The sequence below is a fragment of the Pan paniscus genome, chromosome 11 (genome assembly GCF_029289425.2).
Source record: "Pan paniscus chromosome 11, NHGRI_mPanPan1-v2.0_pri, whole genome shotgun sequence".
Taxonomy (NCBI): domain Eukaryota; kingdom Metazoa; phylum Chordata; class Mammalia; order Primates; family Hominidae; genus Pan; species Pan paniscus.
Genome location: NC_073260.2, coordinates 69455775 through 69472480, shown reverse-complemented (window position 1 = coordinate 69472480; position 16706 = coordinate 69455775). Strand labels below are relative to the sequence as shown.

At 40.7% G+C, this 16706-nt stretch overlaps 1 protein-coding gene across 4 annotated transcripts in view; it reads right to left on the bottom strand.

Annotated features, from left to right (window-relative positions):
* The window catches only part of SMC5 (structural maintenance of chromosomes 5), a 96828-nt gene extending 82620 nt beyond the window's left edge, over positions 1 to 14208 (bottom strand). For all 4 annotated transcript variants that reach the window (XM_003806365.7, XM_008952927.6, XM_034967602.4 and 1 more), the window contains exons 1-3: positions 12998 to 14208; positions 7824 to 7965; positions 4288 to 4340 (exon numbers count right to left, since the gene is read on the bottom strand). In XM_003806365.7, coding sequence (XP_003806413.2) covers positions 4288 to 4340; positions 7824 to 7965; positions 12998 to 13491 — 689 coding nt within the window. In that variant the 5' untranslated portion in view covers positions 13492 to 14208. The remainder of the gene's footprint in view (positions 1 to 4287; positions 4341 to 7823; positions 7966 to 12997) is intronic.
* Positions 14209 to 16706: the final 2498 nt, after the last annotated feature.

The following is a 16706-nucleotide window of genomic DNA, read 5'->3' as shown; positions in this document are numbered from 1 at the left end:
TACTCCCAAAACCTTCTGCAGTAGGTCTGTCTACCTCAGTTAATGGAAACTCTACCCTTAATCATGCCAGACATCTTGGAGTCCTCCCTGATATCTTGCTCCTTCTCCCATACTCTGTATATAATTCATAAGCAAATCATAAGCTATCATCTCTCATAGCGTTGTTCTATTAGTCACTTAACTGATATTCTTGCTTTTGTCTTTGCTCTCTTAAAGTTTACTTTCCATACAGCAATCAAATCTGGTTAAACTTTTTAAGTTACATCACATCATTCCTCTGCTAAAAACCAGGCAGCTTCACAGCTTATGCAAAATAAATGCCAAGTCCTTACAATGAATACAGGCTTGACTTCCTGATATTTTCACAGCTTATCTTTTACTATTCTCCTCCTTCAAAGTGATCCAGTCACTGTGGGTACCACTTTAGAGCCTTAGCATTTGCAAATCTCTATACCTGAAATATTATTTCCCCAATTATCTCCATGCTCATTACCTTCCCTCCTTCAGGTCTTTGCTTAAATCCTATCTTCTCAGTGAGATATTTCCTGATCAGGTTATTTAAAACTGTAAAACTCCACTCTGTCACTCCTATCCTCCTTTTCTGCTTTATTTTTCTATGTAGCACTTATCACCACCTAACATAATATACATTTTACTTATCTAACTGTCCCTCCTTATGCCCCTAACTATAAATTCCATGAGGGAAGAGTATCCCCAATGTATAGGTACTCAATAAATATTTGGAAAATGACTACATAAATACATGCCAGAGATTATTCTACCCACCATTCTACTCAAGGAATACATGGCCAGTTAGTACACTTGTTTAATGGCAATAATTTCAACAACTAATGATGAGCTGTTTTACATTTGGTACTCTCAAGGCCATGTGAACCTTCGTGGAAAAAGTGCTTGACGTTTATATACTTAAATTTTATTTATGTGTAGGGTGTTAGGTAAAGCTCTAAATTTATCTTTAAAAAATTAACTTTTTTAAAGTTATAAAATAAGATAATTATCACAGCTCAATTTGAATAATTTACACTATGATACTGTGATATACAGGTTGAGTATCCCTGTATACTCCAAAATCCAAAATGCTCCAAAATCCAAAACTTCTTGTGTGCCAACATGACATTCAATGGTAATGGTCATTGGGGTGTTTCATATTTCAGATTTTCAGATTGGGGATGTTGAACCGATAAGTATAATGCAAATATTCTAAACTCAAAATAAATCCAAAATCCAAAACACTTCTGGTCCCAAGCATTGCAGATAAGGGATACTCAGCCTGTATTAAGAAATATGTAGGCCGGGTATGGTGGCTCACACCTGTAATCCCAGCACTGTGGGAGGCCAAGGCGGGCGGATCACTTGAGGTCAGGAGTTCAAGACCAGCCTGGCCAACATGGCGAAACCCCGTCTCTACTAAAAATACAAAAATTAGCTAGGTGTGGTGGTGGGTGCTTGTAATACCAGCTACTTGGAAGGCTGAGGTGGAAGAATCACTTGAGCTCGGGAGACAGAGGTTGCAGTGAGCCGAGATGGCACCACTGCACCCCAGCCTGGGCGACAGTGACACTCCGTCTCAAAAAAAAAAAAAAAAAAAAAAAAATTATTTAGTCTCTGTCCTCAATTCCTGACACAGAACTCCTAATCCCTTGGAATTTCCTAGGTGACAAGTGTGTCTTTTTCTAATGAGGCAACTCTTGTTGGGCTCCTGGATGTGGGCTGGTCACCAGAAAGATAAAGCCATGAACAGAAACTTAGAACCTTCAGCCCCACCAACCTACTCCCCATCCTCTGGGAAGGGAAGCAGGGCTAGAGATTGAGTTTCTTATACCCATGTGATGAAGCCTCCATAAAATTCCCTGAACCATGGGTTTCAGAGAGCTCCCAGATTATGGAACACATCCATATGCTAGGAAAGTGGGGAAAGAAGCTCCTGCACTCCGGACCCTTCCAGACCTCGCCCTGTATTACGCTAATCATCTGCATCTTCTGTAGTATCCTTTATAATACATGGGTAAACCTAAGTGTTTCCCATCCTAGCAAAGAACTGGACCAAGAAAGGGGTCCTGAGAACCTCAATTTACAGCTGGTTGGTCAGAAGTACAGGGCACAACCTAAGACTTACAAATGGCATATAAAGTGGAGGGCAGTCCTGTGTGACTGAGCCCCTAAACTATGGGTCCTGCACTAATTTTTGGTTAGTGTCAGAATTGAACTGAATTGCAGGGTGTGGGGAAAAAACCCCACACATCTGGTGTAGAAGTGTTCTGTGCTGTGTTGAGTTTGAGAATAGCAAAAACAACTTTGGTTTTTCCTATCTCTTAAAATATCCCACACTTAATTAAACTGCCACTTTTATAATAAGTTCTCATGTACATTTCGATCTGTTCCTGGTTTCTACATTCTGCTCCTCTCATCTTCTATACCAGTATCACGCTTATTTTTAAATCAACAACTTTACAGTATACTTCAACATGTGGTAGACAAAAATCTTATTTACAACTTTGCTTTTTCAAAATCTCCTTGGGTTTTCTGGCACATTTATTCTTCAAGATGAAGTTTAGAATCAACTTGTAAACTTACCTGTTGAGACTCTCATTGTAATTGTATCAAATGTATGTATTAATTTACAAAGGATTGACTTTTTTTGTTTTTGTTTTTTTTGCAGACAGAGTCTCACTCTGTCACCCAGGCTGGAGTGCGGTGGCACAATCATGGCTCACTACATCCTCTACCTCCCCAGACTCAGGTGATCCTCTCATCTCAGTTTCCTAAGTAGCTAGGACTACAGGTGCGCAGCCAGGCCTGGCTAATTTTTGTATTTTTTGTAGAGATGGGGTTTTGCCATGTTGCTCAGGCTGGTCTCCAACTGCTGGACTCAAGCAATCACTTGCCTTGGCCTCCCATAGTGCTGGGATTACACACATGAGCCACTGCACCTGGTCTGACATGTTAATAATGACATTAACTTTATGTTTCTAGGAACGTATCACGCACCTCCATTTCTTCAGGTCTTGATTTTATATTCTTCAACAAAATTCTATCATATTTTAATAAGTTGGGTATTTCAAAATTTATTTTCTTTTTACTTCCATGTTTATCTTTCTCATCTCTATATAAATAAAAACTTTCTGAGTAATTTTTTATAAAAGAGGGTTTCCTCATCTCATATCAAATAGTAGGGCTATCAGATAATCTTTAAAGGCTTTTCAGCTCAAAAATGCCACAACTTTCCACTAATATTCCAACAGCAACAGTCTCTAAAAATCACCTAAATAATGTGCATATTTATGTGTAAAGGATTAAAATTATATATACCAAGGATGGTCAACTGGTTTCATCATAAACATCAACTCTAGTCTATCAAAAATAGCTGCCAAGAATGGCCAATTGAGAATATCCAAGCTCAAGGGAAAAGAATACTATGATGAATTATTGGTGTCATAAGGGAGAAAATAAAAAATGGTGACAGAAGTACCAAGTCCTTGTCATACATGAGATTCACCAAACTATTAGCAGTAGTTATTTATAGAATTAGGAATGATGGCAAGAAGGCTTTTATTTTCAACATTATACACTTCTACATTGTTTGCGTTTTTTAAAGACAAGCAAGTATTACTTTCAAGATCAGCAAAAAAAAAAAAACCCAGATACTTTAAATTTGTGAAAAATATTGCAACTTCATCATGACTACTTAATAGTAGTATAGTTCTATTTCATTACCTGCTATAAACTTATCATTTCCTTGATAATTTTTTAAAATAAAATTCTCACAAGTTTTTTTTTTTGGGGGGGGCAGGGGGCATGGGCAGAGTCTAGCTCTGTCTCCCAGGCTGGAGTGCAGTGGCGCCATCTCGGCTCACTGCAACCTTTGCCTCCCAGGTTCCAGCAATTCTCCTGCCTCAGACTCCCCAGTAGCTGGGATTACAGGCATGTGCCACCATGCCTGGATAATTTTTCTATTTTTAGTAGAGACGGGGCTTCCTCATGTTGGTCAGGCTGGTCTCCAACTCCTGATCTCAGGTGATCTGCCCACCTCGGCCTCCCCAAAGTGCTCGGATTACAGGCATGAGCCACCATGGCTAGCCTACAATTTAAGTTTTTAAAATATATTTTTTAAACCCCTTACTTATCTGGATTAAGTATTCTTTAAATATTATTTCCAATATTTATGCCATAATACTATATTAATACTCTTTTCTAATCATCAGGAAAACATGAATATAAACTAAGAATTTTATAGGAAAAAGGAGTTTTAGCACTTTTAACACTTACAATTCAATTTCAACCATGCCTCTAGAACATCCTCTCTTCACAAAAAACCCAACCTAAGACATAAAAAAGAAAAAGTGAGCTGTGTAGTGACATTCCCAGGTTAACAATCAGAGATTTAGCAGTCATTATTATTTGTCAAATCAAGATTTTTTTCAGGTACCACTTGTATGTTCGCTCCTGTCACTTTCTAAGGTATCTCTCCCAGATCTGGGTTCCTCCATTGTTCCCTCCCACAAATAACAACAATAATAATATTAGGTAAGATTTATCGAACTCCTATGCACTCCATAGCCTCTTACCAACCTCGTGACAAAGCCAGTAAGTGCCAGAAAAAGGATCTGAACCCAGGAAATCTTGGCTCCAGAGCCTGTGTACCTGTCCACTATATTAAACACCCAGACAGAAGAGAAAATGCCTGTGGGAAAACAGGTCCTATAGTATAACCACTAAGCACTCAAAGCTTCTTATTACCATTGAAGACTTCCTACAGTCGCGCAGGTTAAATATTAACAACCATGCTAATATTACCTATCCTGTTAATGATATAATTGCCACCAAGCATCGTTCTAAAAGGAGCAATATAATTGAAATTTACATGATAAAGCAGACATATCTGTGCTAGTTTCTATATGCTTATGAGTCTAAGCCCGAAAACAAAGTCTGAGCCTAAAAAAATCAGACTGGATCTTAAATCAGGCTATAAATAAGTGATAAATATTTAAAAAGGTAGAAAATATACCTCACAAATAGTAATCTTTTTAATAGTGATAATGACAGTGATGACAACAGCTAACATTTATCAAGCATTTACTATATACTGTTGTGCTAAGCACTAAACATGTATTTTCTCATTTAATACTCATAAGCAACCTTGAAGTATACATTCATTTTATAGACAATAAAGCTGAGTCCCAGAAAGATGGGTGAAAAAAAAAAAAAAAAAGCCTTATCTTGTAACCACCAAGTACAGCCTAATGCTTAAAAGTACAGGTTTTAACATCTACTATCTAGGTTCAAATCTCAACTCCACCACATACAAGTTGTTAAACATTGGACAGTTACTTAACCTCTCTGTTTCCTCACAGGAAAACCAAGGACATCCGTGTAGGAATGACATCTGCTCATTAGCTTGCAAGAATTAAAATACTTGGTACCAATGAGGAGGAAACAAAAATCAGGAGGCAGTTCTTATTATAAAGTATCCATACAGATGGTGTAGAGTATGTTTTTGTTAAATTTTTATATTAGCATTTAAACAAAAATACATTAAATATTCTTGCTGAGAACTTGGGCATCCCATAAATACATCTGTGTACCCAAAGGGCTGCAATCTGTCATCTAGGAAACACTGCACTCCACAGCTTCCCTTAAAAATCCTATCACTCAAGGATGAGATGTGTTTTCATGACAAAAATCAACATGAGAAAGTTAGTAAAAATTGTTATAGCCAGTTCAGTCCTACTGTACAGCCCCTGGAGTACAATCCAACAGACGATTACAAAGAGATAGGGATTAAATGATCTGACAATTAAAAAACTATATATCAATATTCATAAAAATCTGAGTTGGTCCTTGGATGCTATCTGTTCCAACTCTCCCATCTTTGAAATGAAGAAAAACTGAAGTCCAGATAATTGCTCAAGGTCACAAGGCTAGTTATTAACAGAGAAAAGTATCTTCTACCTGATAAATGTCTTCCATATAGCACTAAACACACACACACACATTTTAAATAATTTATAATCTTAAGGGGAATTTGCTTCCATTTTGTAACCATCCATTAACTTTTAATTTTTTTTTATTATTTCTATCTTAATAGCATTGTGGTCAGGATATGGTCTACGTGGTGTCCATTTTTTGAAATTTTTTGATACTTGCTTTATGACTCAGTATACAATTAACTTTTAGAAATGTTAACTTGTGCTTGAAAAGAATGCATACTCTCCAGTTGTTGAGTGCACTTTTTATAATATGTCCATTAGTTCAAGCTTAACTTCATTGTTCAAATCTTTTGTAGTCTAATTTTTTTATCTGACTGATCTACTATTATTGATAGCTCTCCCAGTATGATTATGGATATGTTAACTGCTTGTTAGCATTCTGCAGATTTTGCCTATATATTTTGGAGCTAGATTATAATGTGAATTTGAGTTGGGAATTGAATTATCTTCCAGTGAATTAAAACTTTTGTCAGTGTTTAATGACCACTATTATCTATAAAATACTTTTTGCTCTAAAGTCTGTTTTTCCTAGTATTAATGCAGCTACATCTACTTTCTTTTGCATATTTGCCTGGCATGTATTTTTTTTCATCCTTTCACTCTCAACTTTTCTGTAGCACTTTATTTTAGATATGCTTATTAAAAACAAAAGAGAACTAAACATTGTTTCATTTCTCCATTCTAACAGACTTTATAATTTAATGAGAGTTTAGAGTTTAGATCATTTATAATCATTGTGATTATATCTGCACATATTTCTACCATCTTATTTTGTGATTTTTATTTTATTTATTTTTCTTGAGACAGAGTCTCACTCTTGTTGCCCAGGCTGGAGTGCAATGGTGCGATCTTGGCTCACTATAACCTCCGCCTCCTGGGTTCAAGCAATTCTCCTGCTTCAGCCTCCCGAGTAGCTGGGATTACAGGCACCCACCACCATGCCTGGCTAATTTTTGCAGTTTTAGTAGAGACGGGGTTTCACCATGTTGACCAGGCTGGTCTGGAACTCCTGACCATGGCCTCCCAAAGTGCTGGGATTACAGGCATGAGCTACCGCACCCAGCCAATATTTTGTCATTTTTAATGATCTCATTTTTTGTATCTGTTTCTTATCTCCTCCTCCTCCTCCTTTCTCAAGACTCCCTCTGGATTGTTCGGGCAGTATTTTTTCGCCCCCCACTCTCATGAATATGGTTAAGTGCCCTACGCAGGTGTACCATTTTTATCTTTTACACTGTATTTTTACTGTACCTTTTCTATATTTAGAGATGTTTACATAAGTACAGTGTAGGCCATTGTGTTACAATTGTCCACAGTATTCAGTACAGTAACATGCTCTACAGGAGTGTAGTCTAGGAGCAATAGGCTACACCATATAGCCTAAGTGGATAGTAGGCTAAACCATCTAGGTGTAAGTATTCTCTATTATGTTCACACAATGACAAAATTGTCTAATGATGCATTTTCTCAGAATATATCCCCATCATTAAGCAACATATGACTGGATTTTGTTTCTGCCCTTTGTAAGTTTACTTCACTGTTCCACAAGCCAAGTGATGCATTTAAAAAAAAAAGACATATTACATTATTTCTAGCATTTTAGGTGTAAGAGACTTGAAGAATCCTCTAGTATTATGGTCCAAAATACTTCTAGAAATGAAAATCTCCTTCTAGCTTCTCTACCTGCCAAATTTATTCCTTATATTCATGCACTATTAAGTTTGCTATACCCAAGGAACTGAGGTGTAGAAATTGATGTTACTAAAAGCAATTAATAGGTTTGAAATTTCTTAAAAAGTAATTATATTAACTCACCTTATCCGCTCGTCCCATGAAAGCAGGTTTTCCAGCTAAACCAAGGCAAATGGCACACACAATGCTCGACTTCCCTGTTCCATTGGCTCCAACGATCATATTCAAGTGGGGTCCAGGAGATACTTCACAAATATCATATGTTCTGAATTATAAAGAGATGAAATTATTAAGGAGAGATACAAAACCACTTTTCCTTGCTTTACATTATCTATGAGCTTCCTCAAATTCCTTTAAAAACTAGCTAACCTTACAAATTTAATGTTTTTTATAGGTTTTTAATAAACAACTTTAGAAAGAATACCAATAGAAGAAATGAAAAGGCAGTAATGCATAACTAAAGAATATAATTTCATATACTTTTTTCAAAAGTCTGCTGAAGAAAGTGAAGTTTGATACCTTGTTCTTTTTTAATAATTACAAAACACTGGACACTATATCAAAGATACTACACAAAATAACTTTAAAACAAATTTTATAGGAGAGGCCACGGCTTACCTTGAATCTGTGAATTTTACATTCATATTTCTTTTAAATTATAATGCTTAATGGTTATTCATATTTTAATATTTCAAACAATCTAAGCAGATTTTTAATTACAAAACTGAAGATATATCTCAACCCAAAAGTTTCATTTTATTAACTTTTAAAAATTATTTTCCAAGCCAGGCACCATGGTATGTGCCTATAGTCCCAGCTACCAGGGAGCCTGAGGCCAGAGTATCACTTGAGCCTAGGAGGTCAAAGCCAGCCTAGGCATCATAGAGAGACACTGCCCTACAAAACAAAAGTTGAAAGCTGACTAGCACTCTAATTATAGTTAGCATCTAATCTTTATTAGTTGCTAGGGACAGTTATGACAAAATGTGAAGCAAACTCTGACTCAGACATTCTTTTAACTCGCCTTTGAATACTCTGAATTTGAACCCATAAAAAGTGTCCTTTGTCCACAGCATTTCAGTTAGCTCTCAGGTAGCTGCCAACTAATTCCTCATGAATAAATGCTTAGCCTGCTATTCATCTTCTAAGTACATAAATAACCAAGCACACACATTAATATTTTAAGAAATTAATGATTTTGAAATGTCGGGTGGTAATAAAAATACAGGTGGCAAAGACGTATTTTCTGGCAGGTTTGCTAATCCCACACCTCTACACAGCATCTACTACTTTATCTTTTTAGCTGTTTTGTTCTGCTAGCAGCTAGGTTTCAAAAGAGCCCTTTATTATGGTTACAATAAAACTAGTTTGGGAACTTCAGACATGTAGGAAATTACCTGACATGGAACTTCTTACTCTCAACACATGAAGCCCCACTTGGATTTCCTGTTGTGAAATCTCTGTGTAAATGTTATACTAAAACGATGAAACTGGTATTTTAGAAAACAGAACACGGAAAAGCATGAGAATTTCTGGCCTATAAAATACGCATCGATATTACAAATAGGGACAGTTGCCAAAAACAAAGCCTCTGCATTTTTTTTTTTTTTTTTGGCGGGGGTAGGCGGGGGATTTTTCTTGCCTTCAGCTACCCAGATCAAGTGTCTGCACTGTTTAAAATCAATCTTCTGATTCTACGATGTATTTATTGGGAATTCCCTTATCATGAGTTTCCTTTCCTCTGAGCTCCCTCTGAAAGAGCTATTGGTAAAGACCCACCCTCTTATCATTCCATATACTTCACGAGGTATCTCATGTATTCTCTATGGCCTCAATGATTCCTTTTTTTCTCCAAGTCTTTATATACTATCTACATGCTGAAAGCAGTCCAGATGACCTCTATATGCAATGGTCACCTCAATAACGCTATTTGAATGTCCCATAACAGTCATCTTAAACTTAACACATTTAAAACGAAATCCACCATCTTTCCCATCCAAAACCACTCTTGTGGTCTCTTAGTGAATGGTATTATCATTCATGCCATTGACCAAATCAGAAACCTAGGCATTAGTTTTGCATCCTCTTTGGTTCTTTCATCTCTTCTGACTCCACCCAAACCACCACTCCATCATCCAATCAATCACCAAGTGATGCTGGTAGAATTGTAAATCTGATGTCACTTGTTAAAAAAGAAAAATTAAGGAAAAACCCATCACAGCCGAGTTTCATCTTTTTCTACTTTTTATCTCCTTTCCCTATTCTCTCCTCAGACCTCTAAATTCTACCTATAATGTACTTCTTTCAGTTTTGTGACTATAATTCCTTATTGCTCTGAAGTATTTGCACATGTTATTCCTTCAGCCTCCAAGTGTCTTCCTCCACTCCCAACTCCATTTGACTTGGTTCACTCACTACTCTCTTCCAGGCTATTTACATTCTCTGACTACCCATCTTATTTCCTTGCTAATTCTCTAAGCGCATCTTTCTCTACCTCATGCCTAAAACTCAAAATCCCCTCATTAAAATAAACAGCATCTCACCAACCTCTGCACTTCCAGCTACCTTCTCTTTCTTCTCTTTGCATCCGGCCTGCAAAGTTTTCTGCTTCCACTGCTTCATTAAAAGGTCAAAGATTTCCCAATTGCTAAATGCAGTGGGCTCTTTTCAGTCCTGCTATCTGACTTCAATGTAGCAGGTGATATTTTTGAAACATTCTTTTTCCTTGGCTTCTTTGATAATTGTCTCCCACTGTTTTCATCTCACCTCCCTGAATAGTTCCTTCTGACTTTGAGTCCTTCTTCAGTTCACCCTTAATGTAGGCATTCTCCCAAGACTCTGTACACGGTCTTCTAGTTCTTCAATTCATAATTCCTATTGGGCAATCATAACCAGTTCTGCAACTTCATCAATCACCTGTATGCATGACTCCCAAAACTCTCATCTGTTCATATTTTCCTCTAAGCTCCAGACTCCTACATTCTGCCTATAGAACATCTCTCTTAGATGCCACAAAGAAAACTTTAAGTCACAGGATCTAAGAGGCATTTATTATTCTCCTCAAACTGCTCCCTCTTCTGAATAGCACCTGATCAATTAGCTAAGGCTCTTACACTTGGGAAAAATGCTGCATTCCTCCCTTTCCCCCATGCCTCACAACTATTCTGTAGCTGGATCCTGTCAAATCTCATTCCTTCACACTCTGATCATCTCTTGCCTTCGTATTGTCTTTTTGCTTCCAGTCTTGCACCCTTTCTAAATCATCCTCTACAGTGCTTCCAGAATAACACAGAACACACGTCATTCCCTGTTGAAAACACACCGTGGCTGCCTACAGGATGATGCCGGAACTTCTTAGCATAGTAAACATACAGGCCTCTGAATGGTTGCTTACCCTTTGTCCAAATACTCACTCACATCCTATATTCTTGCCTTACTAAAATACTTGACGCTTTCTAAATATACCAAACTATTTCAGACAGTTCCTTCTGTCTTCAATGCTCTTCACTTCTTGTAAGACTTTCCTATCTTCTTAGGCGGGTGCAGTGGCTCATGTCTGTAATCCCAGCACTTTGGGAGGCCGAGGTGAGTTTCTTGAGCCCAGAAGTTCGAAACTAGCCTGGGCAACATGGTGAAACCCCATCTCTACAAAAAAATTTTAAAACATTAGCCAGGTATGGTACGCGCCTATAGTCCGAGCTACTTGAAAGGCTGAGGTAGGAGGATCACTTGAGAAGGGGAGGTCCAGGCTTCACGGAGCCCTGATCATGCCACTGAGCTCCAGCGTGGGCAACAGAGCAAGACCAAAGACTTTCATATCTTCTTTACAAAGCCCTTTCTCATACTCGTAGACAAAACTAACCACTTCATCCTTTGTGAAGGATCCTGATATATGTTGTTATGGTATCTAACTCATTTGATTACATTTATCTTTCCTGATCTGGATTCAAATAGCAATGCAACTATGTAACAGCTGCGTAAAACTGGGCAAAATAACCTACTGAGCTTCTTTCAGCAATGGAAATTATCAAGATAGAGTTGTTATGAAGAAAGAATGAGTGCACTATGTACCTGGCACACAATAGGTGCTTGAAAAAAAAAGGTAGTATTGTTATTACAATTCTGTTATCCTTATGCCTCTATGTGCAAGCTTAAAAAAGACTACCGGCCGGACATGGTGGCTCACGCCTGTAATCCCAGCACTACGGGAGGCCGAGGCGGGCAGATCACCTGAGGTCAAAAGTTCCAGATCAGCCTGGTCAACACGGTGAAACCGCGTGTCTACTAAAATACCAAAAAAATAGCTGGGCGTGGTGGCGTCTGGCTGTAATCCCAGCTACGCGGGAGGCTGAGGCAGGAGAATTGATTGAAACTGGGAGGCGGAGGTTGCAGTGAGCCGAGATTGCGCCACTACCTTCCAGCCCGGACGACAGTATGACACTCCGTCTCAAAAACAAAAACTAGCCGGGCGTGGTGGCGCGCGCCTGTAGTCCCAGCTACTCGGGAGGCTGACCCAGAAGAATCGCTTGAAACCGAGAGGCGGAAGTTGCAGTGGGCCGAGATCGCGGCACAGCACTCCATCCAGCGTGGGCTACAGGAGCGCAACTCCGTCTCAAAAAAAAAAAAAGAAAAAGACCTGGAACAAATGAACTGGAAGGTGCTAGGCAAATACATGATATATTTAAAACTTACTAAATTCTAAAGCGGTAACTAGTTGTCTGAAGGGGAGAGGGAGGAACCAGGGAAGAAAACTGGGTTTAGTGGGGTCAAGGGTTTGTAGGGAGGTCCAACAATTGCCAGTAAGGGTTTAATTTTTTTGTACCTGTAACCTCCATTCCCGAACAACCTTTACCGTCTTATCTACTCCTCTCTGGCAAATGCCTACCCTAAGAATCCGCCACAGAATCACTACCACGCCGAATTAACTGTTGCCTCCTCTTAAGTTCCCGGGGACAATACTTCTGTGAATTCCAGACCAGGGCCGCTATGGATCGCGACTCCCAGCGGGCAGAGACCTACTCCCTCCTACAACCACTACCTGCTACATGACACCTTTGGAAAACCTTGGCTGACTAAATTTAAAAACCACATCACCCAAGGCACACATCTCCTACATCATACACGTCAATCTCCACAGCCTACGTAGGAAAATCCTCAAGGGAACCCCGGCACGAATTCAAGGCCAGACCCACAAGCCAGGTACACACCCACACGCCCACGCCCGCGCGCTGCCGGCGCCCCGGGGCCTGCTGGCCAGCACACCTCCACACCCGCGGCGCGGCCTCCGGGCAACTTACAGGAAGTTCTCCATCGAGATGCGGACGATAGAGCCTTCCACGAAAGGCCCGGACGACTGCAACAGCGGCAGCTGCGGGGCCGAATTCTTCCTCTTGCTCGGGACCTCCGACGAAGGGTCTCTCGGGAGAGCTCTCTTGGAAGGCTGGGGGCTTGGAGTTGACGTCTTCTTGCTCGGAGTCGCCATCCTGGTTTCCTCAGCGTCCCACAGCGACTTCCGTTCCCACCGTCCGGCAGCCCAGGCGCCCAAGCGCCCAACCACCCACGCGCCCCGCTCCCGCGCGAACTGCCGCGAACTGTTACCGCGCGCTCGCTCCCGCGATCTCGCGCCGCGCCTGCGCAGTTCAGGTCCGGCGACGTCAGCAGGCCCGCCCCGCCCCTCCCGCGCTCCGCCGCGCCGTGCGAGGCCCAGACTGAGGGCGAAACAGCAGGCAGGACTGGGTGGAGACGTTCGGGGACGTGGCAACTGGAGTTTCTTCTCCGTATATTTCGGCATTCAGTTCCTTTTTTTTTTTTTTTAAACTCAGGAAAAAATCTCAATTGCGTTTGGTATTTTGAAAGCCACTTTATTGCTTCCCGAGCCTCAGTCATGTGTGGTGGGAGGCTTCTGTGGGTGGCACCTGGGGCGTCCACGGCCGCCAAGGCAGGAGGACGTCAGGCCCTGCTTGCTCCCACCCCTTCCAGGTGAGAGCTCCCGGGCACGCCCGTCCTTGGCTCTTCGTCCTCTTGGTGTTCTTACCTGTTGCTTCAAATCAGGTTCCTGTCTCAAAAATCCGAAAAAGAAATCCTCCCAAATGACTCTGTGCCCGACGCTCCGTTAAGGCATCGTGCTAGGCGTTCTCAAACTCGTGAAATGACTACACTGCACAGGTTAACCTCATTGCTACTCGTCCCCTTGCCTCCTAATTCTCTGGTTAAACTTCCGCCCCCGAGGTTTCTAGAAATCCCTGAGCTAGAATGCGCTGCCTTCATTAAGAGGGTGTTCTGCTTCCGTCTGCTCACATTCATCTAGTAAACCCTCTCGTTAAAGAGGAGGCAGCACACCGAGGCGTGTCTAGAACTTCTTTCATTCAACCAACAGTGAATGTCTAATCTACAAGAAACTGGAGCCGTGGCAGTTTAGGAGCCTGCCAAGGTTGCATCCCTGGGAGCTTATTTTCTATTGTGGGAGACAGGAAAAGAACAAGTGAATCAACTGTGAAATTAAATAATTCAAACTTAAAGCTGTTGGAACTTTAAATTATTCTGAGCCTTGCGAAGAATGTGGCGATGGGGCCTGAGTCCCATGGCATACAGCTGCAATGTCTGCCTTGTTTTTTCCTATAATCAGGAAGACCAAACAGAGACAGAGGTAAGACCCCCTCAGATCACTACCCCCTTCATAAATTAATATAGTTATCTTCCTTGGAATGTAGCTATCTATAACTAATCTAATCGCTGTACTTTATGCACTGCTCTTGTATTGAAAATGTACTCCTGCTGAACCTTCTCTGTTTCTGCCTGTATAAATGAAACCTTAACTTCACTTTGGAACATTGACCCTATTTGTTTGGAGTTGGTGTTTCCAGGTGGCTGTCCTCAAGCTTTGCGTTAGAATAAACTCTATACTTAATGATATTTTCTGAATTTCACTACTTAAGGCTGACACAGCAAATGATTAGGATAATGTCAGACTGTGACAGGTGTTAGGAAGAAAACAAAATGAACCTGATGGGTGGGAGGTACGGAAGGCCTCTTAGAGAGGTGGTGGTGTTTAAGATAAACTCTGAAGGACGAGAAGAAACTGTGACGACCTGAGAAAAGAGCACCCCAGGCAAAAGAATTTTGCTGGAACATACCAGTAAGGACAAAAGCTCTGAGGTGGGAAGGCCAGTGTTGCTGCAGAGCAGTGAACAAGGTTGCAGAGCAGAACCTTGTCCATCGTGGAAAAGCCTGAATTTTATTTTTAAAGCAATGGGAAGCCATTGCAAAGTTTTAAGCAGGAGAGGGCCATGTTCTGACTAAAGCTTTTAATTTTTTTATTTGATTTTTTTGAGACAGAGTCTCAGCCAGTCGCCCAGGCTGGAGTGCAGTAGTGCCACCTCAGCTCACTGCAACCTCTGCCTCCCTGGTTCAAGCGGTTCTTCTGCCTCAGCCTCCCAAGTAGCTGGGATTACAGGTGCATGCCACCACAGCTGGCTAATTTTTGTATTTTTAGTAGAGACGAGGTTTCACCATTTTGGCCAGGCTGGTCTGTAACTCCTGACCTCAAGTGATCCGCCCACCTCGGTGTCCCGAAGTGCTGGCACTACAGGCATGAGCCACTGTGCCTGGCCTTAAAGTTTTTAAATAATAATTCTGGTTGCTGTGTGGAAAATGGATTAGAGGGGACCAAGTGTGGAAGTGGAAGGCCACTTAGAAAGCTATTGCAGTAGATCCCTGATTCCTGACTCCTAGACCAAAGCTCCTTTCCCAGGTCTCTGCTGCTTCCTCTCACACAAGGACTCCGCTCCAGAGAAAATAGAGTAAGTAAAAAGTATGTGAACTTGTCGTAGTTACTGGAAATTTTCTTAAATGCAAATGAAAATGAGAGAGACGGGAAGGAAAAATCATTGAAAAAATTCAGACTGCAGAAGCAGCCTACCTGAAAAGTCACAGCAACAGGCAAAAAATAAAACAACCTTGGGAAAACCTCAGGTTGCACCTGGACAGATAGACAGCTTTAAGCACAGATAAACAAGCACAGGAATGGGAGAGTCTCGACTTCATACTCATACAATGGGCCCCAGTAAAAACTGTGAGACTTAATAAGTACATTCCTTTCCGTTTAGGCACACTAAGATACGGAAGCTAGAAGCTTATACAGGGAGGGTGGGGGGATGCCTGCAGCTGCAAGAAAATGTCTGGGAACAGACACAGAAACTTAAGCGACACAAAGCAGCACAGAGCAGCATAAACTAAAAGCCTGCTTATGTGATCAAGGAATTGGGTAAAGGCTGTTAGGAACTCTGCTCTATGCCGATAGCACACCTGGTCCCAACTAAATCTTCAGGCCCTGGGAAGATAAGACACCCCTCCTCACTAGTCCATTTATAAAAACCCTGACGTTTTACTACAACTTGGCAGTCCACTCAGACTCCCCTCTCTAATGCAGAGAGCTTCTTTTCTTTCTTTCACTTATTAAACTTTTGCTCCAACCCCACCTTTGTGTCCACGTTCCTTAATTTTCTTGGACGTGAGGACAAAGAACCCAGGGTACTAGTTCAGACAATGAGAAACTGCTACGTTAAGGTGCGTTGGTGAGACTGCAACAAAAATAAAGAATAATTTTTAAACTGTTCAAATGGCGGTGAGTAACGAAAAAACTCAGTGCTCAGGAGGGCACAATACTGTTCTTCCCTGAGTTGCTAGCATGAATTTTTTGAAAAGTAAAGGCTCTGCTTCAAGAGCTGTAGAAAAGTCAGATTGTTTGATGAAGTTACTACATTTAGGGGAATCTACCCTGATGAACAAATAAGAATTATAGACATTAGTAATGGGAGCTGAGGGCAGGGAGCTAGTCATCATTTTTGTACAATGATCAGTCCTTTTTTTTTCTTCCCTTTTTTGGCAATCAATAGCAACATTTATTTCCTAGATCCCCCAGGAGAGGGGTAAGGAGCCAAGAAACCCCACATTATAAGACTTGCAGCCTCTGAAGTAGCTGTGTGAATAGCATGATTAAATAATTTC